The following is a 25,377-nucleotide window of genomic DNA, read 5'->3' on the forward strand; positions in this document are numbered from 1 at the left end:
TTCACAGCGGTCTCACTTTATTGAGACAGATTAGTGCACACAAACCATATTTGTTTCCTTAAAAAAACAAAAAAGTACAATAAATTAAATTTAAAAAAAAAAACACGGAACATTATAAAACAAGCGAAGAAGAGCGCGTGTGGACCTGCGATGGCACACCGCGTCTTTTCATAGTTTAAAAAGTCGTCTGTTTGTTTGTCAATACATATTTTAGGCAGATGTCTAGCTACGAATGGATGTGTCACACATGCCTTGATGGAGGAGGACTGAGATCCAGGCTGCTTCCCAGGGAGCTTTAGGTTAAAAAGTAGCACAAAGTGCGTTCTGGTACCTAGGCGGTTTCAGTGAGGCTGCCCTGTGGAGTCCGGTTTAAAAGCCACGGACGCCCCCTGCACAGATCTGGAGTCGCCTCACTTCTTGATGACTAGGAGCACCACGCAGGGATGACTAGAGCAGTTCAGCTGTGTGTGTAGTGCTCGGGGAGAGAAGTCACTGGGAATAAACGTAAACAACCCCATGTCAAGGCCTCCGGGACTGGTCAGAGATGGCCACTGCAGGGTAAACGCATGCGGCTGCTGGAATTGATATAAAAGGCCCTGTTTGTAACGTTAGTGGATGATAACAGGCGACCAATCACACCTGCTGGACTGTGGCTCAGTGATTGCAAGCTATTTCGGAGCATTTGTTTGAGACTGGAGGTTTCCAGTCCCGCGGGACGAACAGGGCGACTTGAACAGGGTGTCCCAGAGGGGGACGGAGCCGATATGTTTTTACACAGGAGCCCAAGGATGTAGATCTTCAAATCTGCCTACCCGGTTTAGTATTTTTTTTTCTTTGCAAGTACATGGTTTAAGTATCGGCACCCCCCTGTTAGTCACGAGTCATTCCATTGTTTTGCTCTTGTTAAGTTGGCATGCGAGACTGTATGGTATATAAATCTCCACTCCCACCAACGCACATCAAACCACATGCAGGCTGATGATTGCATCTGCAGCCTATCCACACCCGTGCAAGTCACTGCAGCACCGACGGGAGTGAGGACCTCCCCCCCCACCCCCCGCGTCATCAGGCCTGTGCACTCACTCACACAAAAAGAGTCAAGTCCAGGTTTCATTCGTGTATTTACTTTCCTTAGAGTGTATAACTTAAAAACGAGACTCGAGGATCTCTGAGATGTTCACTGGCTCACCCATGGAGATCAAAACAACCTGTTTGTAAACTTAGCACATGATGAAAATACTTTTGTCACTTATTGTTTTTAATATTAGGGCAAAATATGAATAAAAAAACAACAACAAAAAAACATCTTATACATGGAATTGCTTAGAAGACTCTTAATATGAGAGCGATTTCTTTCAGTTGTGAACTCATGCTCTGCGTCTGAGCTGGTATGCGGTTCCGTCTGTAGTTCAGCCGCTCTGGCCCGTTTCCCTGTTGGCAGCGGTATCGGACCTGTGGCCAAACCGCAACGAGAGGACGCAGCAGCAGGACCCTGCGCCTCGCAACCCCCCCCCCGACAGCCAGCTCAAAACGCAGACACTGAGAGCTGTCAGTCACTGCCGCCTGGGTAAATGGTTGGATTTCGTTCAAGTTAATTTCCCGCCTCTCCCTTCCCTTTTTTCTGTTCTGTTCTTTCTACAAAAATGGCAAAAGAAATGCAAGCACTTCATTTCACATAAATCAAGCATTGCTATGTGCCAGAAACATACATATTTATACTCGTGTAACTTCTGTAGTGTATACTTAAGATTGGCTGGCTTGGTCATGAATCTGTTAGTAGAGCCGTCTCTCCGGGTGAAAGGTGTATTCAACTGGTGTAAAAGCCGTTTAAAATCCATCTTAAAAAGCTGGTGAGTTCGCGCCAGGGCCGGCACGCTCTCCCAAACTGTCCTGTGCGCTTGAACGATCGCCCTGTTAGCATGCAATTAAAAACATCACCTAGACAAGTCCCGCCACCATGCTGCAGAAAACTCCAAGACCTTTTAAACTGGGGGGCGGGGGGGAACCATGGGAGCAGCCTGTCAGTCCTGGGGATGAGTGTGTGTGTGTGTGTGTGTGGGGGTGGGGGAGGGTGGTTCGGTTTCATGTGAAGGCGCATGCGTTTGTCGGCATTTGTATATTCACGTGTCTGGGTGTGTATCCGTGTGTTCGGTGGCTGTGTGTGTGTGTGTCTGTGTGTTTGTGTGTGTGTGCCGGCGCCCATCTGAATATGCGTGGATGTGGGTGAGCGTGTCTGGATGCGGTGTGCGGGCAGTGCCCAGCTCACTCAGTCAATAGTTTGATCTCGTTGGCCAGGAGGGTGTTGATGTTGAAGGCGGGCTCCGGGAGGGCGGGGTGGGCGCTGGCCGTGGCATCGCGCGGCTCGGCCAGCTCGGGGTCGCTCTCGCTGGAGGTGGAGCCCACGCTCATGGTGCAGACCGCCTCGGGGAGGGTGCTGGGGGGCGGGCACACCTCGGGCTCGCTGCTGGTCTCACTGGCGCTGGACACCACCGACAGCAGGGACATCTTGCGGGTGAGGCGGCTGGGCAGCAGCGAGAGGGCGTAGTCGGCCACCGTGCCCGCCACGTCCATCCCGCAGGCCTGGTCGAAGGCGATGAAGCCCACGTTGGCGTTGGCCTCGCACACCAGGAAGGAGCCGTCCCCCAGCTGCAGCAGGTCGATGCCGCACACGTCCATGCCCAGGATGTTGGACACCTGCACCGCCAGCTGCTTGCCCTGTTCGCTCAGAGGGCACATCATCCCCACGCCACCTGCCAGGGATGAGACAACGAGGTTGAAGGGCAGACCTTAGATTCAAGACCAAGACGGCCAAGTATCGTTTGATTGGTAACCAATTAATCTGAACTGTCGCTGACTGAAAAGCTCAAGCACGCTTCCCAGGGTACTACTACACTACAGGATGGCACCAAAGTCAAAACAACAACTAAAAACTGTGGGAATACAAATAAAGCCAGTATGATAACTTTTTAAAGTAAGACAGTCAAGACAAATAAAGAAATAAACAAGGTGGCAGGATATCCCCCCCCAGGCCCCGCGGCTCCCCGTCACCCACCTAGCGAGCAGTTGCTCTGCATGCGGCCGTCAGTGGAGCAGCGCAGCATGGAGCCGATGACACGGCCGCCCACCACCACCACGCGCACGTCCTTGCCGTGGGACTCCTTCACGTACTCCTGGAAGAGGTAGGGTGCGTCGTGGCGGATCAGGTGGCACAGGTCCGAGAGGTGGTGCTTGTCCCGCGCCAGGAACACGGCCTTCCCTGAGGAGGAGAACAGGAGAGGGCCGTCACAACGCCGCCGGATCCCAGCTTTCATTTGTGTTAATCTTACTTGAATGCTGCTGTCATCGGCAGAGCAGTCGGTTATAAACCCAGTCAGTCACTGGCAACGTTCATCAATATTTCAGATGGCTAATTTGAGTGCCAGTCGAGTCGCTGTCGCTGTTAATCTGTGTCAGAGACCCTCACAGCGCCAGTGGACAGGCAACGCGAACCCGTCTGACAGGAGTGAGCAGAAACGCCTTAAACAGACATGCACGGGGGTAAAACACTCAGAACTGGGGCTCTGCTCTGCTTCGGGACAGGAAATGTGAGCGTATAAGTGTGGCTGTAGGTGTCATGTGAACTTCTGCGTCACCCTATCATTTCCTTCAGTCCCTGAAAGAGACACGACCGAGACTCAGACACGAGAATGGCTGCTGCCCTTGACCGCACAAACAGGGGGCCTTCCAGATCGGTGGGGAAAGCCCTGACTGCGTATCCAGCAGCCGGCTCCTGCTCTGCTCGTGGTGCTGCTGGGCATTACTGTGGAACAAGAAGTTAATGAGCTGCTCCTCTCCTGCCAGACACAGCCCTAAAAACAAAATCTTTTAACTGGCCAGTTTTGTTTTTCCAATAACACAAGTATGGGCAAGTTTAAATGCCTCCAGATAGGCAATACTTGAAATATCGGTATCTGGTTAATCTATGATGTGCTTCTCCAGAAGGGTGTGTGTGTGGAATTCAATCTTCATATCTGGTGGGTTGTGTTAACATGTAAGTGTAAAATAATCTCTTGTCATAAGAGCCTACCTGGACAGGCCCACACCACACTTACGAGCAGCAACACTGTAGATAACCGCAGGTGCAAAAGCACAGCCCAGAGGGCAGCGTTTTGTCTGACAGTGGACGTTGTTGCAATGTTCACAAGCTGGTAGTCAAGACCAAGTGTTAATACAGCAGCCTGACAAGCCGGTCCATCCTGTTACTGCTGCACACGTGTCCTGCTCTGGGATTGTCGTTGTATTTGTGTGACTCCGCGAGTCTGCTGTTGGCTGGGCGTCCAATTATAAAACCATGGCCATTTGACTGTGCCGACGCTGTGCTGGCAGTGATCTGACAACAGCAGCCCAGTGCGGCAAGAGAAAGTTCAACTGTGAATCCTGCCGTGGACGGGTTATTCCCCTGCTGCGCTGTCTGAGATGCCCTGGCAGGACTGTCAACATATATGATTCCTGGCTGAAGCTCCGTAAGAATTTATTGCTTTGCTTTTCTCATGAAGCAGGATGAGATTCGCCTCCAGGACGTTTCAGAAATTGACACCTGATCATCCTGACAGGAATTTTACCCTGGAGCGGGGTACTTTAGCTGCACTGCTCCTGTAATGTGTCTAAAGATGCCTGCACAGGACATGCCTTCTTTGATTTAAAAAAAACAACACAGGGTCTTGCAGACGTTTCATGTGTTTAGATTACATTCCTCTCTCAATCAGTGTCCAGGTATGAAGTTAAATGAACATAAATGAATGCAGTTTATCCCTGACTAGACAGAGATGGATTTGTTTCACTTCCCCCGCCACACATTTTAAATATGTAGATCTTGAAATGAAAGCTTCTGATCACATGATAAAAGGGACACTATATCCGCCTCCTCCGTCCTCCCCACAGAGGCCCTTCTTCACGCTGATCCTGCAGGCAGGGTGGTCTGGGATAGTGGCTCTAATCCGGGCAGCGCTCTCTGCCAGTCAGTGGCCGTTCGGCTTCCTCGGCGTGACAGGCGGCCCACACCGCTGTCCAGTGGGAGCGTAAAGCACAGTCAATGGGAGGGCAAACAAAAGCCCACCAGTCTGTCTGTGTGCCAAACTGAGCGTGACAGGCCAGGACTGCAGAGTGATGCCCCCCGGGCGCTGAATTCTGCTCCGCGCTTGGGTTGAATGTGAGGACAGGGACACAGGCTGCGCCGATGGAGGCGGCGACCTCGGCTGCTGCACACGGCTCTGTTACAATTGTAATTGCTTTCCAACAGAATCCGTCCTCGCTGCTGCATTGGCGTATTGTTTGTGTCCCGGCCGCGCTGCGGTTCTGTCCCCCCCCCGCGCTCGTGATATCTAACGGACACATTCAATCAGACCGTCTCTTTTGAGGCTTGATTTAACATTCCCACTGACTCAGGAATGGAGCAGCTGATTGTTAATTCCTCGGTGTTCAAAGGAAGTTCTGGATAATTTTTCATTACATTTATGACATTATTGTTGGCACTGTTCAACATAACTGCAGTATTAATGTTAAGTCGGCGTTAATGGTTAACAACATTAACCACAGTCGGCTTATGAGCAGAAGCATATATAGCTGAGCTGGGCAACACACCTCGGAGTGACATTAACTCTTAGTTATTCTTGTTCCTTTTTCTATTTAATAGACTGGTGCTATTTCATGTCATCCTGCCGAGATGCCTCTTTTTTTATTAAACCCAAGGTCCAAACTGGTTTTTCATTAAAAAACAGCTCCTGCTTGTGGTATTTGATGGGGCTCTCACAACAGCACAGTCAACGTGCCGCAACTGTCTTGCTGAGGGTAGGAGAAAAGCATGCGACCGATTCTCAGGGGCTCTGTGCTGCAATCTTCTGCGTCGGCTGTGGGGTTTCGCTGCAGCGCTGCGCCTCACGTGTGCATTCCTCCCAACCGCACTGATCCAGACACGCCAAAGGTCTCTCAAAATCCAAGGTGGCACAAAATAATGACTAAAACGACTAAATAGTGCAGAGGAGGGCTATAACGCTGGAGAAGCTTATAGTCAGAGGAGGAAATGTCCCCCAGCCAGTGCTGTACATGGTGTCGAGGGCTGCTGAAGGCTGGGTGGCTCCTCTGATGTTGATTTTACTGCATTATGCCCGAATTACAAAAAAACAACCCCCACCGGGAGACGCAGTGACACCAACTCTACACCAGCACTGCAGCGGTGCTCCTGGCTGCCTCACAGGATGCAATGTGGGCGCACTGCTCTCGTCTGCCCGTGCGCTGGTCCCGCGAGGGCCGAGGTCTAACGCAGACCCTCGCAAGACTGAATCTCCCCAAGCTGACGGGATTGTGCCGCCTCAGCGGGAAGCGGCTGCGGAGGAGACTGCAGTGGCAAGGGGGGGGGCTGGAGCAGGCTCTGTGCGGGGGCTCGGCAGAGTCAGCCACCTGGCAATAAGAAGTCTCGACCTGCCCGTTTCTCAGTATCAGTGTTCCACCTCATTCCTGTTATTCTTTTCATGATTTATTATTTCATCACAACATTAAGAGAGGACTGTACGCCCTCAGGATGAGTTTAGAAGCACACAGACACAATCTCTCGGACATCATTGGGAGAAACGATACGAGAAGACTGTCTGTGATCCAAACCTACGTCATCTCCAGCTGCAGCTTCTAAGGTCACTTTCAGAGAATTGGACAGCAAACTGAGCTCTGGTGCACAAACACGAGAAAGAGACAGAGAGAGAGGGACAGACAGAGAGAGAGCGAGAGAGAGAGATGTACACACCTCTGTGTCCACGAGCGTTCTTGACCACCACAGGGTATCCCAGTGGCTCAGCCTCATCGATCATCTTGCGGAAGTTCTCGTGGCCCCCTGCACAGACACACACACAGCAAAACGTTGAGTCCACAGCCCGGCCGCACACTGCTGCCCTGACCCCGCTGTACCCACAAGTGATACACAACACCCACCACCATGCGTTTACTGCAGCTGCCCTTCAACCCCATCTCACACTGCGCACTAGACTTAATTCGCAGTTAGCTCTTACTAGTCTTTCTGTGTATTCTCTGCACTTGTGTTTTGTGAACGGTGTCTCTGTTGAGGAAACTATAAGACACCCTTGGCCATGGCTTCAATAAAACTGCAATTAAACTCCTTGCCAGTCCGGTCCCAGTTATCAAGGCGTGTTTCCCTCAGTGTCACTCGCTGCACCGGGACAGACGCAGGAGCCAAACGGGAACGAAATCTACATTTACATTTACATTTAAACCAGCACATCCTAAAAGCATACTTTTATACCACCCCCCCGGTCAGTTTTCCCTTAATGTACTTTCCAAAAACAGCAGTAGCTTCGAGAGCCCCCCGCTGGTGCCACTGGGGCTCAGAGAGAGTGTTTTAGTCATCGAAGTGCGAGAGTCTGTGACACTGCGGTGGAGGCAGTTAAATAAAAGGTGCTCTCAATGGCACAGCACAGTAAGGGTGACTGGTAAGGCACACTGCACTGGTCTTGACAGTAATGGGATTAAATGTGTTGTTGGGAATACAAGAGGACCCTTACAGATGCAATGGGCTGGTTATTTAGGTTTTTTTGCTTTCTTGCGTGTCCCTTTGTTGGCATATTGTACACAGTTAGTGTGCTGTGGCAGAGCGCATTCCTCCCAAAGGGTGTGGATCGCCCTGCTTGCCAATCCAGTAATGATACTTGCGACTGGGCTGCGTTCCCGCGCCTTTCTGTTTGATGGTTCATTTAATCAGACGTTATGTTTGTTTGTTTTTGGTCAGCATAATTGCCTTCCCGCACACAGACACTTGTCTTTCTCCTCAGTGTTGTGTTTTCGGAGTCTCTGTTTTCCTTCAAAGCTCTGTAATCGGCGCTTCATTAACGGCAGGACTGTGCGATGATTGATCGATGCTTAAAGTAAATTTGCTACATTGGCCTCTGTGGATTGGGAGAAGCATTGCTCCGGTAATCTGTTCTCCTACCTGATCAGTGGAGGACAGACACACACGCACTCTGACACACACTGACTGACACACACACACACACACATACATACACACTCTGACAAATGCATACACACACACACACAGCCCTACAGCTGTGGCCCGCACTCACCATAGGAGAAGGTGTCGGGCAGGGGGACCCCGTGTCCAGCCAGCTCCTGGAAGGTCCAGAACTTGTTGACACAGTTGAGGATGGCCTGGGGGCGGTTGACCAGTCGGCAGCCCAGCTTCTCCAGGTGGCGCAGGACGGTGATGTCACTGTCCGACTGCACCCAGGGCGTGGGCACCCGCACCACGGCTACCTGTGGGTATGAGGTCACCACCTCCTGCTCCACACGCAGACCTGAGAGAGAGAGAGAGAGAGAGAGAGAGAGAGAGTTAGTCAGTCACTCTGCGGGATGGAGAGGTGAAAAAAGCCCCCAAGATTGAAATACTGACGTGCTCCAGACTTGCACTGCAATGGGATGTTTTCGTTTTAATTTGATGTCACTTAGCACCCTACACCAATCTGAGATCCAGGATCTGCGTCCAGGTTGCCGTGAGCGCGTCTCTAATGCTTCTCGTGCTCCGCCCACACAATCCCGCGCTGCACGAGTCTCATCGTTGCAAACACATGCAGTAGCTTCAAAAGCCCTTTCTTTTAAAAGCCTGTGCTCCGACCTCAGACGCCTTTCACTTCCACAGTAGATATTTTCTTCCTCAACTGAGGTGTAACGCACCAGTATCTTCCTCTGACACCTCACCCGTCCGTGTCAGGATCTCATTGTCAAAAACGGCTTCCCTGTTTTATAATGGATGGCTCTTCAGGTTTTTCAGATAATTTGTGTTACTCACTGTCTAGCCTGCGGTTCTGAAATTGTGTACGTGTTGTGCTTCATTATTATTTCATTTTGATCATCTTTGTCACTGGCAGAGCGGACTGCTGTTCAGTTTGACATGTATTTGACTCTCGGCCAATATGCTCATTAACCAATTGAAGTTACCTGTTGTACAAATCCCTTTTGTGTGTGTGTGTGATTGTGTTTTTTATATTATCTTCGAACTCAGTGTAGGGCTTCATCACAACCAGTGGTTCCTGATCGTTCATCACAGCACAGTATCCCAGAAAAGAAAAACGTTTCTCGTCTGAGCTGAAGCAGAGAACGGCGGACAAGGGAGATGTTCAGCCGAGAAGAATAAAACCGGGGTCATGAGTCTGAACTGAAAGCAGCATGTATGACCGCGCGCGGGCTGTAGCTGGTGAGTGTTGATCTCGGTCCGCTGTGTAATTGTGACAGATGGCGCGGAAGAACAAAATGTTACAACCGGTCGCCTCGGATCTGTCAACGGGGAGCTGCGATTGACGTGGCTGGGCTTGGGAGCACACCAGCAGGCTGTCGTGTGAGAAACCTTTACCCTGAATACATTCACCCACTGTGTATAAAGTGGTGTTTACTGTTGCCAAGCCACTTGCTCCCCTCATGCGTGTGCACCGCGTCCCGGAAATTCAACAGCCCAGTGCGCACACACACACACACACACACACACACACTAGTGCACACACAGGCCCCACTCTTGTGCAAGGCGATGGTGTTAATGATAATGATATGGATGCTGTGTGGATCGGGCTGAGGAGCTGCCAGTACCCCCTGTGCTCCAGGGCCCTCGGACACAGCTGCCCAGCAGGGCCGTCTCTCGCAGACACAGTCCTGCTGCAGACGCCGCACAATCAATCAGCCAGAGTCAACAGAGGGGATGTGTTCCTCCCTTGTGTTCATCTCCGGGGCCGAGACACGGCCTTCTTTGTTTCGTCTTCTTACTGAGGAAGCAGTTGTGCGGGGCAGGGGGCAGCGATACAGGCAGGAGCTCAGAGGCTGCTGTTCATTGTCAACAGGGGTGCGGACTACACTTGCACTGGGGAACCCCAAATCCTAAGTCAAACTATTCCCCCAACTGTTCTCACCTATTTAGCCTAAAACGTTAACTGGAAAGACAAAACAAATAGTTGACAATGGTCTGTGGTGCCTTGTGCTGCACTAACTCACGCTCCTCCTTCACAGACTTTGAACAGTCTTTAACAGTGACGAAGAAGAAAACCTGTCTTCATCACAGCAGGCTCCCCAAACCCAACTCTTCGAGGGAATGTGGCCATGCTTGTAGTTAGGGCAGGGTTCAAGTATGGGATCCAAAGTGTATTTCCTTGGCTGGCAGAGTGAAGTGTGGAACTGACCCCTGTGCACAAACCAGCAGCAAGAACATGTCAAGAACACACGGAGCACGGTGCCCTGGCCCGCACCCCCAGCACTTCCCCCTGACTGAGCCCCACGGCCGCGCCGCCGCATCTTCCTGCGCTTTACAGCCTGTGGAATTGATTAAGCAGGGGAAATGTACTCGGTATTTGGAAAATATCTGGGTGTTGTCTTACAAATCTAGAACTTTCCTTCATATATCTGTGAGATTTACTACCAGCATGTGTATGTCTGTGTGTACAATATATATATATATATAAATATAAAAATGCATGTTTTGAAATTTGCCAGGCATGTTTGAGAGATTTGCTTGCAGTATAATATACAGCCTGCAGAAGGCCTTCAATTCACATAAACTCTGGAAATATTACATGGCTCTGAAATACATGTGTGTGTTTTGTCTGGTGTCTGTTTTACCTGCTATTGCCAGTAAGCATGTGGAATGTGCCGGGTCCAATTTCACCCCAAACGCCCAGTGTGACTCGTTCCATAACAGCTCGGCTTCGTTAGAGGTTTGATCTAAAACTTTTAGTAACGGGTAGAATATTTTTGAAGTTCTCATGAATTCCAAAAACTAAAAATGATGCAAATCTTTCACCTAAGTAAACCGCCGTCTTTCAGCATTACCAAGCATCTGAAAGTGCTTAACCAGTAGAGCCTCATACTTTTCCTACATTTTAGTTGTGTACATGCAGATTCCACTGATAGTCTTCTGTGTGATATTTAATTCAATACACACATTCCCTAAATGAAAGTGCTTAAAATGTTCAGATTTAAACATGTTCTATTATAATTTGTTTGGCTCGTCTTTCTGATTTCATTTTCATACTTCTGTTGCAGTCAAATTATATAAGTGCAATGCATGCATGGAGATTTAGTTCTCCCTATTCAGATTTGCTGCCACACATATTTTCGAAGAGCGCAACACAAACAACATGCTCAGTGCACAGGTTTGTGTAAAACACTTTATTTAATCTATAAGAAGCACCTGGGACATTTGGTAAGTCACGAGAAAGAGGCTTGCTTTCTCTTAGCTTACCGCTGACTGTGCGATTACGTAAACTTAACGGTGTGAGCAGAACATATTGTGAGATTGCTCTTCTGAAGTCCATAACATGTTTACCAATATCAGTCGTTCATGTTCCCCAGTCACGTACAGCGCTGGCAGAAATGCTTACATTGTCGTCCTGGAATCGATTTAAGTAGTTCTGTAAATACGAGGAGGCAAAAACTCCTGCTTCTCAAAAAAAAGAAGGGAATAGAAAGCTTGAAGCATCAGGATTTTCCCATGAAGCACTCTGCAGTACAGGGTAACACTCTTTAAAGTTCAAAAGGAATGATGTCACACTCCAATAAATTACAGGCAGGGAACTGTGCTGCAGGAGAGAGAGGTTCTCAATGTACATACAGAGGAGGCCTGAAAACCCATCTCCTCCCATTTCAGAGATTAATGAGCCGTGAGTGCGAAGCTGGCGATCTCTATCAGCTTTATTTGATTGCGTGACCCGCAGTTGCAAACACACGTCGGTGAGAGCTTTGTGCTGCGTCTCTTCGCGCGTGACACTGCTGGGGGGGGGGGGAGAGGAGGAGGCTGCAGTTAGTCACTCTGGCAAAGGCTTCCATTTGCACCGAAATTAACCGCAGCAACAACAGCACGCCCCCGGTCGGTCTCCACGGCCCGCGTTATCCTAATCAAGTGGAATGCTAAACGGCTGCTTTGAAGGATGGGGGGGACAGGGCCGCTGCCAGGAAGAGGGATGGACAAAGCCTTTGAAATGGGGAGGACTTATTCTTCTCTCCAGATGGTATAATACCGCCAAGGGATACAGCAGACTTCAGTTTTTGGAAAACTGGTCTGACAACGTCCACCCCCATCTGATCTGACGGCCCCTGACCCCACGAGCGGCTAAACTATCGTCGTCTGCTCTGCTTTCAGAACCTCCTTCCAAAAACAAAAACCTCCCCCAGATCACATGAGGGGTATTAATCACAAAGACTGATGGTCACAATGGAGCGCAGAAACAGATGTTGCAGTTTCAGCTCAGGAGGAACGAGAGTCTGGCTGCAGCGCGGGCCGCGTGGGAACTCCCCTCACATTGCAACATTCCAGGCGTTCCTGCGTGACGTCGGCACGCTGTGAGCGCATCGGGCCCCTGCAGAGGCAGAGCCGGTGCTAGCCTGCACAGCAGCCACAACGGGCAGCCCCCCACACCCAGAAACACACCCCACACAGACATGGTGCTGCTCGGACTTCAGCCTCAAGCCAGACTAATATATACAACATCTCCAGAATAAACCAGGGGGACATGGCTACAGAAATCTATTAACAGGACCCCTGTGCAAAAAAACTGCAGCTTTACTGCCAGTCCCGCTCCCACAGAGATGTCATTGAATAGTCCTTTGTAATCATCGCCTCAGGGTTTAAAGGAAGGGTTTAGTTTAATGATTCCCCAGCTCGATGACTTGCTTATTTATTTGTGGCCGCTGTTCCACAGGGATACAATATGTGACGGGGGGGGGAGGGGGGTATACCTTTGACCATGCCTGCCTGTGGCCTTGAATACAAAATGCAGATTTCAGGATATTTTTAGCATGGTTTTTCTCCCCTGCCAGCTATGTTGAGGGTTTTGCTGTGATGTATACAAAACACAACGGGAATGGAAACCACATGACAGTTTTGGCAATGGAGCCGTGATAAAGCTGGCGATTCTGCAGGGCCACGTCAGCCTCTGGACCTCAGAGCACAGTGACGTGTCATGCCAAAATGATTTAATCAACAGAATAAAACGATCTGTTTTTGACAGTTAGCTGAAAGCACTTCATGTTTGTTTTTTTTCCCCTCCTGGTATAAAAATACTTACACTAATGTGGTTATCAGGGTGCTTTACACCCCTCTGAGAACACTGCCATCTTTCAGAGTGAAACTGTTTCCACTGGCAATGCTTAGGTGCAGCTCGGCCTGCCCGTGCCATACCCCTACGCCTAAACATGGCTGCCTGCATTTGCATTGCATTTTTGTTTGGTACAGCTGCCCCAGGAAGTGAATATGAGACACCAAAGGTCAAACAGCATTCCGGGACACTCGTCATTCTGGGATTAGTGGTGGCAGTAGCACTTGGTTTGTAAACATGGAGATGTAAAGAAATCCTTGTTGCCATTTTCCCTTTTGTTGTATATACAATCATTAACAGCCTTATCGATCGTTATCTGCCAGAGTGTGTATTGGAACTCAACCCAGTATGTTGTCCATTGCATCAAAATATCTAAAACATCTTCTACAGTTACCACTTTTGTTGTTAGCAACTTTAACCTTTTTGTACTGTGTTTTTAATGTCTTTATTTTGCCACGGCACTGTATTGCAGCCCGATGCAGTCCTTTCTCCAGAAGGATTGCGATAGCGGCCGCCATTATTGTAGTTATGGTTTCAAAATGCAGTGACGTTGCATCTGCCAACAGTACGACCCCCAGACCAGTTTGGGACTCAGCAGGTGTGAGGTACGAAACTGTGCCTCCTGAAACTAGTTAGGGCACAGGTGGAGGGGCACCTGAGCCACAGTGGAAACGCCTGGACTCAAAAGGACAGGCCGAGGTGTACCAAAGCATGGCCAGTGGAAACGGCCCTGTTATTGAGAGGGAAGAGAAGCTACCAATGACTCACGTGCATGCAGGCTATTCACAGTACAGTAACAGGCAGGAGAGATTTGGTTCAAAGGGCCGGTGTTTCCCTGGGCCCTGGGGGGGCAGTTAGAGGCGCGTCATTTTAGGCTCCAGTCCACTGGAGCTGGCTTGCTGCCTGGAGGAGCGCACACTCCCTCTGCTCTGTGGACTAATATCAATAAATACACGCGTTGCAGGAAAACAGAACAGAACAGAGGAGTAGATTACACTTCAGATGGCATCACCTTCAGCAGGATAAAAAGCGAGGCGCACAGCACAGCACTCACACTGCGGATGAAACATGACCCGGGAGAGCTGAGGCACGTGACGGGGGACAGCGATGGGCCGGTCTGTGATCTGCTCTGATCTCCCCCTCGCTGCTCCAGCCCTGACACTGGGACCCTCAAGGCTGGGTCTGACGCTGAGGTGCTGCAGGCAGAGCTGCCTCAAAAATGTGTGCTGCAGTCTCCCTTGTGTGTCATAAACATTGATGATTCGGTTCAGTCTTTCCTCTAACAGGCAGCCTGGTCAAACCATAACAAGAAGAGGACTGGACCTCAATCATCAGCAAAACTAGAGAACTGTGTCTGGTCTGACAACAGTGGAAGCTAAATGCTCTGCTTACACTTGGACAATAATAAAAAAAATAGGCAAGGTGTCAGATTGATCATCTGATGGCAAACATGTGTGTGCTTCTGGGATCCCCTCCCTGCCTCTGTCTTCTAACAAAACAACTGTGTAGGCGCTTTCACTCCTCCTAGACAAGTCGTCCACGTTCCTCTATAAGCACGTGTCCCATGCCATGGAGAACTGTTTGGGCCTTTATATTTTGTGCCTTAAAAAAGTGCTTCAACTGCAAAACTCCTTCCTGTTTCACAATGCTGCTCTCAGACAGATGGGTACATAAGGGCATGATTTTTAGCAAGTGAAAGTCCCTGTGTCTGAAGTGAATGGAGGATATGGGGACCGACTAGACCCCCAATTGGGGTGCAGCTGCGAAGCCACTATGGGGGGCTTAAAGGGGTAAAACTGAAGGAAATGTGTGGCTAAAACTGGGCTTATTTTTTAAGTTATCAAAGGAAAAACAGTAATAAATGTTTACTCTAGGCATCTGATTTCACTCCTAATGCTTCACTCCAGGAAGTCTGTAGCACTCTCAGAACTACATATTGAAAACATTTCACTGTTAAAATTAGATCCAGCTTTCAAAAGTGTCTTACTCACTGCATTATTGATACTGATGACATCATATCTGCCTGAAAAGCCTACATCGAAGCATGATAACATTGAAAGAAAAATAAAGTGCATCAAGACAATTTGGTTAGTGATGTTTTTTTTTTAAGTTTGCAAGGCCAGCAAATTCAATATGTGGGGCATGGTGTTTCTTGCAACTTGATTTTATGAACTGTGATTAATTCATCCTGCAGGTGTCTCTGTAGGTAATCCATTCTGCAGCTGAACAAGTCCACTGAACAAGCACACTGACTAAATGGACAAAGAACACACAATGACACAGGGGCGTCATGAAGCTAAATGGAAAACAAATCGTTGGTATTTCATGCTTTTAACTACAGTGAGGGAAAAAAGTATTTGATCCCCTGCTGATTTTGTACGTTTGCCCACTGACAAAGAAATGATCAGTCTATAATTTTAATGGTAGGTGTATTTTAACAGTGAGAGACAGAATAACAACAAAAAAATCCAGAAAAACGCATTTCAAAAAAGTTATAAATTGATTTGCATGTTAATGAGGGAAATAAGTATTTGACCCCTTCGACTTAGTACTTCGTGGCAAATCCCTTGTTGGCAATCACAGAGGACAGACGTTTCTTGTAGTTGGCCACCAGGTTTGCACACATCTCAGAGGGATTTTGTCCCACTCCTCTTTGCAGATCCTCTCCAAGTCATTAAGGTTTCGAGGCTGACGTTTGGCAACTCGAACCTTCAGCTCCCTCCACAGATTTTCTATGGGATTAAGGTCTGGAGACTGGCTAGGCCACATCTTGTCCCTGACATCCTTGGACAGCTCTTTGGTCTTGGCCATGGTGGAGAGTTTGGAATCTGATTGATTGATTGCTTCTGTGGACAGGTGTCTTTTATACAGGTAACGAGCTGAGATTAGGAGAGTCCCTTTAAGAGAGTGCTCCTAATCTCAGCTCGTTACCTGTATAAAAGACACCTGGGAGCCATGAATGATAGGGGATCAAATATTTCACTCATTAACATGCAAATCAATGTATAACTTTATTGAAATGCGTTTTTCTGGATTTTTTTGCTATTATTCTGTCTCTCACTGTTAAAATACACCTACCATTAAAATTATAGACTGATCATTTCTTTGTCAGTGGGCAAACGTACAAAATCAGCAGGGGATCAAATACTTTTTTCCTTCACTGTATATCTATAGGGTATCCTACTTTGTTTAAAGTAAGTGTGCTTTAATGTACTGATCTGCACACATATCCAATAGTGTTGCTGTGCTATTTTAATTGTATTCTTGACACTAGTATTTCTGGTAATAGTTACTGTTAAAACATCTTTGCTTGGTTCCACAGTGTAAGGGTTGGCATCTAACACTGCTGGAGTGGGAGCCTCCCTGATATATTCATCTCTTGCCAGTCAATCTTTTGGCACAATTACACATCTCTGTTTCTGATTATATAAAAAAAGTCCTTAACAATTGTGTGCATACTGTATTGAACAAACTATAAGAAGAACCGGGTCAGTTATGTTGCTACTGAGCTTTTTATTCTCACTACACAGAAATCACTCTCCTACCTGTCTGAGCCTCACTGGTGCTGGTACTGCAGGGAGACACCCTCTCAGGGACATCTAACACCGCTTGAATGAACCCTTTCTATTCTCGTCTCTTGCCAGTTGATCTTCTGGCACAATCAAACTTGTCTCTGTTTTTGATCGTGGAAAAAAAGTCCTTAAAAATGGTTTGCATAATGCACTGTACAAACTATAAGAACAATTAGGTCCATGTAATTGCAACTGAAGCTTTTTACAAAGTTTCACTTTATTACTATAGAATGGATTTGGTTTTGTACTATATCTGTTTCACCCTAAACAATAATCACCACCTTCTACCTTTCTGAATGCTGTACACTTCAATTACACAATTTAATAGCTTTCATATTATTTAAAATAATGTAGCATTTTTGTAAAAACATGTTTTAGACACACGTGTCATCAATGCCTTATAGAACAAGAAATAAAACAACGCCTATATTTTGTATATCCTAAAATATGTTTTAAGAAGATTGCGTACTTATTAAAAATTGAACATTACCACACAAAATATCAAATTTCGTTTAAAAAAAAAAAGGTACAATATCCATGCATCAAACTGATAGCGAATAAGCAAGATCAATTAATAATGCCTAAACAGAGGTCATTGTGAAGAGCCTGTTGTAATAATCAGTGTTCACTGTCATTTACTACACCTTGCTGACATGCGCACAACGTGCAACAGCAACACCTGCAGCGCCAGGTACGCACTGGATGAGGCGCATGCGCTGATTAATTGCATACTGGCGAGGCGAGGGATCATGTAAGATAAATAACATTTTCCGAAATATTTCTACATAGATTTGACAAAAATATACGAACAATGGAAATAATGTCCCAACGGCAGGACGCCACTGCGGACAGAACTGGTTCTTTGTGAATAACTGAGCGCGTCATACAGAAGCGCCCGGTGCAGACAAAGCATGGGCTGTTTCACTCACACGTGTCGTTTGCACCTGAAGCCCCTGCCATTGGATTCTGTTCTAGGGTTTCATGCTGACTGTGAATCAGAACAAAACCACCATGTCTAAAAAATAACGGCAGCTCCGGATTATTTTATACACAATGTAGTGAAAGTGTTAAAATGCCCCGCTGCAATACCAGAACCAAGATGGACAAAGGACGCTGTGGAGATGAGAAAGACCTGGAGCCCGCACGCAGGTCGGGACTCAAAGGCCTTCATCCAGCTGCGGGGGGACATTAACGTGATGACGTCGGTCGGCTACCATTTCTGTGGACGATTACTGCACATGCGCAGATGTTCACACCGCAACCTCAATCCGATAAGAAACCGGTTGGGAAGCTTAAATTCGGTAGCACAATATAACGCTTTGCATTGTATTTATATACATTACATTTAAATGTATTACTGCATTGTTTTTCTGATTGCAGTATTTTTAATCTCTTAAAAATAATGATATACAATATTTAAAATGTTGTCCACACAGGAGTAATTGAGTGTCTGGAAACCACAGTTGTGACTGATGTCAATGGGTGTCTGCGCCTCTCGGTGCTGGCGGACTGGAGACGCGTTACTGAAGCCCGTCGAGAAACACAATACGCTGCACCGATCCCACACCCCTGTCCTCCTGTTAATGACCGTGCGGTAGATCACAGATACTGAATAACCAAGTGTCCTCCGTGTAGCTACACATCCCTGTACAGCTGCAGGTCATTGATCCACCCGCTGGGATGCGAAGCCACACCTCAAAGGCAGCCGCTCATGAATATGCATGAGCAGCGGACGGGCGATTGTCCGAGCACACCGATGCATTCATCACAGTAACTGTGGCATCTACGTTTTCAATGCGCCGTGCCTCACACTGAATCGTGGTGAATATGAAGTGGATTAGTGTGTACATCGGCAGAGCCCATCCATCTGTGACTGACCGGGCAGAAACGCGCTCCGGAACTCCACGCATCCCACAACCCCCCGCGCCCGCCGACCCGGAAGACCCGGGCGAGCCGAGCAGCAGCGTCTGTCCGAGGGACAGCCTGCTGTCTCCCTCTCTGCCCTTTGCCACCAATGCGCAACACTTCTGACATGTTCACCAGCTTGTTTTTCACCATAGCTTCTCGTCACAGCTCGCTACACACACGTGTTCGCCATTACTGAATTACGTCTGTAACAGCGTTATTCGCTGCAGGAAGCTGGGTAGACAAGTGAATGAGACGCACCAGCTCTTATTTACCAGCCCATTTTGCTGACTAATAATTTGTATGGAATCCGTTTTTCCGTTCGGGAACTAAGCCCCCATGCCCAAGGCAAACCCAGTCTCGATAGATAGTGATCTGACAATCTGAGGCAGACCCAGCTCTGTCACTGGGGAGACAGACTGGGATTTGCCTACAGCCACAGCTTCCTCCAGCTTTGACAGTCCTGACCCGCAGATTTGAATGGACACTTCGGCTCCAAGGCTAAACCCACACTGCACATGGACACACAGGCTCTGCAGTAACACACTGCTGCAGCCTGCTCTCTGATGCCACACAAACACAGCATTTCGGGAGTTCGTGCTACTTGCCACAACCATGCCTGGCTGGCACTGTATATGTCTAAGTTAACTGTGTGTCAGAGTGTGCGCTGGATGTTAATCTGAGATGTCAAAACTCATTTGGCTTGTGACTTGAATCCAGGTCTGTGGAGATTAAAGACTGCAGACCTAATCCAGCTGTGACACTGGATTAAACCTTTCAGGCATCTATACCCACTGGTGTCTATATATGTGTATCCTGTACCTCTCTGGATTTCATCTTTAACCTGTGAAAAAAGATAATGGAGTCTGCAAAATAAAGTAGCCCTTTCATATGCACTCTAAAGGCTGGTTTTACAGACTAGGATTAGCACTATTCTGGACTACACCATGATCTTTTGGGTAAAGTAATCCAAGACTACTGCTAATCAGGGTCCGTGAAAGCTGCTGTAAATGTATAATAAGCAGCATATGTAACAGTAACTGTAATATTGACCACATCGAGATCTGGGGAGCCAGGATACCAGTGATGCTCTAGAAGTGATGCTGACAGAAAGCAGAAATGAAATGGTCCTCTTCTGTAAACACAAGATGTAGGTTACTGCTGCTCACAATGGATTAATTAGCTAATTTGTTCTCACAGTAACTTCAATTAAAATCAACACAATAAATCCATACCATTGCCATTCTTAAGCAAAGTGATGTAGTGGCAATGTCAGTGAAGAGCAAAACAAAATAAGTGAAGTGGATTTCCAGCAGTGTCTATTTTTAACTCATCATTTCAAAAGCATAGACGTAAATTACATAGAAAACGAAAAGAAACTGCGAGCCAAGAAACTGGTCTATCTGATGTTAACACGCTGAAGAAACAGGGACAAAAATCCTTTTCTAGTTTTGCTAAAAACAAAAATGGAAAATGGCAATTGGGGAATGAGTGTGTGTATTTCAGGAAAAGCCTTGCAGAGATGAAGAGAAGTCTAGTTTGCTCAGTGCCTTGACAAGTGCTGCTTCAAACTCAGTACAAAAAGACAACGGGACACAACGCTGGACACCCATATCCACACAGAGCCATGTGTGTATTTAAGACGAAAATGAGGCGATACTTCTTTACACAGACAGTTATGGACAATTGGAAGAAAACACATAGAAGCTGAATTCTCATCAATAATACACATTATTAATATTATTATGACTGTAATATGTAATGTTTTGTGAAACGTATTTGCTGTGATTGTCCCCCTGGGTAAGGGTGTGTGCTAAGCAAATTAGAATAATAACATTAAGCAACCTAACAATGACAGAAACTATATTCTGTATTCCCTTCCATCCTCTGCAGGTCAGGTTGTTCTAAATGTCACCGACTGACGCCCAGGCCGGTCAGAGTCTCCCGGGCTGCGTCCCTCTATCAGCGCAGCTCTGGCTCACAGTCCTCCAGCCGATTCTCTGCGGCACCGCGGCAGCGTCCTGAAATGACTCCCTGCTGCACTCGTCCCTTTCCTCACACGCTGAAACACTGAGGTTTCAGAGCAACATGCACAACAACCAAGCCGCATACTTCAAAGCTATTTATATAGTTTCTGAAGATAGTGAAATATTTCTCATGCTAATATTAATCCGTCGGCACTCTAATTCTCTGCTCACTTGAAGCTGTTCATTTGCACCACCATTCCTTCGCCAAAGTACGAGCAGGACTTATCAGTATTGACACACTTACCATCAGGTTATCTGGCACTGGAGAGGGTACTATCCGCAACAGATACATTAAAACAAAATATATACACAAGCAGTCAAACCATAGATCATATCTTTGTGCGTTAGGTGGACAGAAACATATTGGGGTACTGTGAGTGAGAACTACGAAGATATACTCTCAATAACATACAGAGATGTGCATGCGTGGCAGTGCCTGTAGTGACTCTGAATCATGTAATTCACATGTTGTATGTATCTGGATTAAACTTATTTTCTCTTGTAATGATCCTGCATGTCAGTCAGAGGAAGATGAGGATGGGGTGAGCTCTGGATGGGTGTTTCAGAGCCATGGGTGGAGAGGGGGCTGGAATTGCTCTGATGTACACTGCATTCATCTGATATACCCCTCCCCTCCTCCATTGAGCTGTGCCAATGCAAGTCAGATGAAAGCCCAAACTCTTAACAAAAAGCCATCTTATGTATGCATTTGTGTTTTAATATGTGAAGAAAATCCTAATGGTCCATTTAAAGCAACTGTGCACCCCATCTGGTGACAACCTGGATTGTGTCTCCCCTGTCCTTAGTCCCTTTGGGAGAGGAAATGGTTGAAGCAGCGTATAAAGTAACACAAATGGAGAACATACACAATATAATGAGGAAAGCTAGCTGGTGTGAGTGTGGTGAGATCAGTAGCTTACTGGCTTCCTCGGGTTCCAGCTACAAAAGCAATGCGTCTCCCTTCTGTTTCTTTCAATGGCGCATGTATTGCTGTGTAAGTGCTGTCCTGGTATTTAAACATTGCCTGCGCTCTAGCTACACCAAGGCTAGATAGTCCAGCCCCATTTTACCCGAGAAAAAGCCTTAACATGATGCCATAATGTATGCTAAACAGGGGGTGCATTTAAAAAGGCACATGTTGAGGCTTCACTGCATACCTGTAAAATCTGCAGAAATGCTAATTAAGGGAAGTGTGTTTGTCGGTGTCTCGGTCTGAACCGGTAAGATCCAGTTGAAGTGGAAAGAAGAGCAATGCGTCTTTCATGAAAGGAGAAAGGAGGGGGGAGGAGGCTGCTAACGATCCTGTAAACTGCCATGGCGGGGACTGTGTCCAGGCTGTTTAAAATCATAATAGACTCTGCACACAGAGAGCGATCCGCCGATAACGGCTGGCGCAGGGAGGTGGACGTGTGCGGTGCAGACACCCCGCCACCCAACGGGGCTCCAGGCGAGTGACCAAAATCCACGAAAAGCGCTTCCCTGCAGGACCCCCGGGGGTGACAGTAAAAGCATAAATCACAGTATTTTATACCCCAGGATGCACATATTCTCTGTCCACTGCTCTCTCGCACAGGGCATGCATCCGACTGAGGCGCCAGACAAAGGCCGCCGTGCCGTGTGCTCATGGGTCTCAACATGGTCACTGTGTGGCTTCATCCCCGCCAGTGAAACACTGCACTGACCTGCAAAACCTACGCATACCCGCACTTTGATAATGGACAGCGGTTTCTTAAAAAGCCGTGCATTGTAATAATAATACAAATACACTGCATTCATCCTATGGCTCCAACGCGCCGGCTGCGCTCCCGAGTCTCCGCAGCAGCCCGCACGGACGGACGGACAGGCAGGCAGGCAGCCTCGCTTCGCGCCCCGGCGATGCTCGTCTTTGTGTGCGCAGCAGCTCCGGCTCTCACCGTGTCGTTTCATCAGAGACACAAAGCGGCACCCAGGCCCGCTCCCAGCAGCACACAAAGCACCAGCCCACGTCCGCACAACACACAACGCACACAAACCCAGCGGTCGCCCATTTTGTGCCCCCGTCCCTGCCTGACACCAGCCTGCATGAATGGGGTCAGACGGCCACCGTGGCATCATCCCCGCAGACACCCGGCACAGACCCCTCTGTAGAGCCCCGCAGTTTAATCCAGCGGTCAGTGACACGCAGTCACCCGAGCCACACACACGTAAACACGGCTGCAGCGATGCGGCGGTTCTTACCCAGCTGGCCGTCGGTGATGGTGAGCACGATCTGGTCCATGAGCAGCGAGCGGAACTCCACATCGTCCTCGGCGCAGCGCTGCTTCAGCGCCCGCAGGATCTGGACCTGGGGGTACTCTTGATGGATGCGCCGGTCCGTCACAAACCACACCCGGGAGCACATGGTCGGCTACAATGGGACCGGAGAGCTGGACACTTCAGCCGCAGAGGGGAGGGGGCGAGCGTGTGAGAGCGCGGGCGCCGGGAATGGGACCAGGGCAGCGGGACAATGGAGCTCAGACTGCGGGGACCCGAGCGCTCGGCTGTGGTCTGACGTGTCCGCGGGGCTGCGAGGCGGGGGGTCGCTGGTTCTTTTGTCGGGCTCGGTCCCGTTATTCCCGGTCAGTCCGATCCGGGATCCCGCTGCAGTGAAATGAGAGCCGTCGATCTGGACCCGGGAGGGAGGCGTGCGAGTCGCTGGCTATTCTGGACCCGGTGCCGTGCCTTCCTGCCCGGACTCTGCCGCTCTTCCAGCCGGGGCGATCGACCTGCCGCCCTGCTGCGGGCACACAAAGCTCGGCGCTCCGATCTGTCGGTCCCCTGTGGGCGCTTCTCTCCGCAGCCTCGGTCTCGCCGGGATGGAGGGCAGACCCGTGGTCTCGGAGCGGCGCAAAGATGGAGGAGGTGCGGGAGGTGGCGCGGCGATGCAGCCCTGCGTCTGCGCTGCTCCGTGCGGGGCTCCTGCTGTCCGCGGGGTCGGTGCTGAAATACGGGCGGGACGCGCGTCGGTACCGCGAGCACCCCGCGCTCTCCCGCACCGCCGCGCGCGCCCGACGTCACCGCGCCGCCGGCCGGGGGGCGCCGGCCAATCACGGCTCACACACGGGGGGCGCCGGCCAATCACGGCTCACACACGGGGGGCGCCGGCCAATCACGGCTCACACACGGGGGGCGCCGGCCAATCACGGCTCACACACGGGGGGCGCCGGCCAATCGCAGCCGTCCGGCCCGCCGGCGCCCGGGGGAGGCGTGGGGGCTCGTGCGGCGCGGCAGCCAATGGGAGGCCGGCGCGGGCGCGCGCGGATGCTGTGAGTCAGGAGATGCGGCGGCCTCGGGAGCGCGCCTCCCCCGAACCGGTTCAGACCGGGTGCGGGTGGCCGTGCGGGGGGACGCACGCACGCAGGCCCGGTGTGTCTCTGCGCTGAAGCGACAGAAACGAGGCCCCGTGCAGAGCGTGCGTGCGTGCGTCCCCCCGCACACAGGCGCGCGCCTCCCCTGCAGCGGGCACGGCTCTGCCCCGCACGCCGCCCTGCGCAGACAATGGGCTCAGTGGCGTGATGCCGCCCCCCCCGCTCTCCATTTTGTTTGAATGCACCGACACTATGGATGCCATGTGCTGCGGATGCGCTTCACTCGTGCGGCAGGGACAGTGGGGGGCAGTGTCTGCAGCTGCGCAGAGCAGTGCGGACCGAGGTGAAGCGTCCGCTGCGTATCTGAGCCCTCTCTCGGGAGACTGCTCGCAGGCCCACAGGTCGGTCGGGGATGGACGCGGTCCTCCAGAGGCGCCCTCCCTTTGCATCAGCACTCGAGCAGCATTCCCACAATGCAGCGCGGGTGGGGGGGCGGTGCAAGCTTAAGGGATGGAGAGATGCACGAAGCTGCAGACGCGAGATCGGTCTCAGTGTCTCCCCCAAGCTCTAACAACTGCCGGTTAATAACGGGCGCAGCCGTCCTGCACCTCACTGAAGGCCGGTGGAAATGCCTGCAAGGACAGGATCGGCCTCCCCGCCATTGCATCTGTGAACAGGGACATGCCTGGGTACCCCCCAGGCTCAATGTGCCTGATTTCTGTAACACGTGACTCCACCGCTCCCCCGAACAGCACCTTGAATACGTTACACATTGTATTACATTTTAATAACTATGTGGTTGCACTTTTCCTCTAAATACATATCAGTTCAATCGCCGCGATGCACAAGTGAGAAATGCGCGATCGGGTGGGAATATTCACAGTGCAGCCCAGTGCCAGGTCGCACGGAAGTACAGGGACTCGTCTGCCCGCTGCAGTGAAGTTTATCGTCTTCCTCACGTCGTTATTGCAGCTGGTTTTGCAGACAGCCGGCATCTTGGACAAACAAGAGCAGCCACGAACCGGCTCGTCGCTGCCCCGGCGCCTGTGCTGGAGCTCGGTGCGTTGCTGTCGATGCGCCTGCGCGCTGCATCACCACTCACCTGCACCCTCACTTCACTCACAAAGCGACTCTGGGTGAACCTGGTCTCCTGCGCTTCAAAAACGAGTCCGGTTTATAATGATGCTATATGCGAGCAAAGAGTGTGGGGAAAATATGTATTTGCTTGAGCGTGAAGTGGTCTCCTGTACTATAATAATGACTGTAATACTATTGAATGTCTCTCAGACAGCACAGTTACACATTACATTCCTCTAGCAAGTGCAGCTTTCATAAGCGTGGCTTAGTGGGGACACCAGCACCCAGTGCTGAGTGACCCCTGCTGTCCCCCGACATTATGCCCGGCTCCACAGGCGAGGCACACATCCGCACCCAT

At 49.6% G+C, this 25,377-nt stretch overlaps 1 protein-coding gene across 1 annotated transcript; it reads right to left on the minus strand.

Moving 5' to 3' along the window:
- On the minus strand, window positions 1–23,616 carry rimkla (ribosomal modification protein rimK-like family member A). Its single transcript, XM_066690561.1, has 5 exons — window positions 22,834–23,616; window positions 8,106–8,336; window positions 6,776–6,862; window positions 3,053–3,256; window positions 1–2,750 (listed from the first exon to the last, which is right to left on the minus strand). Exons 1-5 carry the CDS (start codon window positions 22,994–22,996, stop codon window positions 2,263–2,265), a joined length of 1,173 nt encoding a protein of 390 aa, XP_066546658.1. The 5' UTR covers window positions 22,997–23,616; the 3' UTR covers window positions 1–2,262.
- Window positions 23,617–25,377: the final 1,761 nt, after the last annotated feature.

This window comes from Amia ocellicauda, chromosome 18, assembly GCF_036373705.1.
Source record: "Amia ocellicauda isolate fAmiCal2 chromosome 18, fAmiCal2.hap1, whole genome shotgun sequence".
NCBI lineage: Eukaryota > Metazoa > Chordata > Actinopteri > Amiiformes > Amiidae > Amia > Amia ocellicauda.

Bases quoted from the DNA above. Each gene is read 5' to 3' on its own strand.
- rimkla (XM_066690561.1), bottom strand. From the start codon at position 22,996: ATGTGCTCCCGGGTGTGGTTTGTGACGGACCGGCGCATCCATCAAGAG. The intron at 8,337-22,833 runs GTAAGAACCGCC...TCTCTCTCTCAG, and splicing joins CATCACCGACGGCCAGCTGG to GTCTGCGTGTGGAGCAGGAG. The intron at 2,751-3,052 runs GTGGGTGACGGG...CATCCCTGGCAG, and splicing joins GCAGAGCAACTGCTCGCTAG to GTGGCGTGGGGATGATGTGC.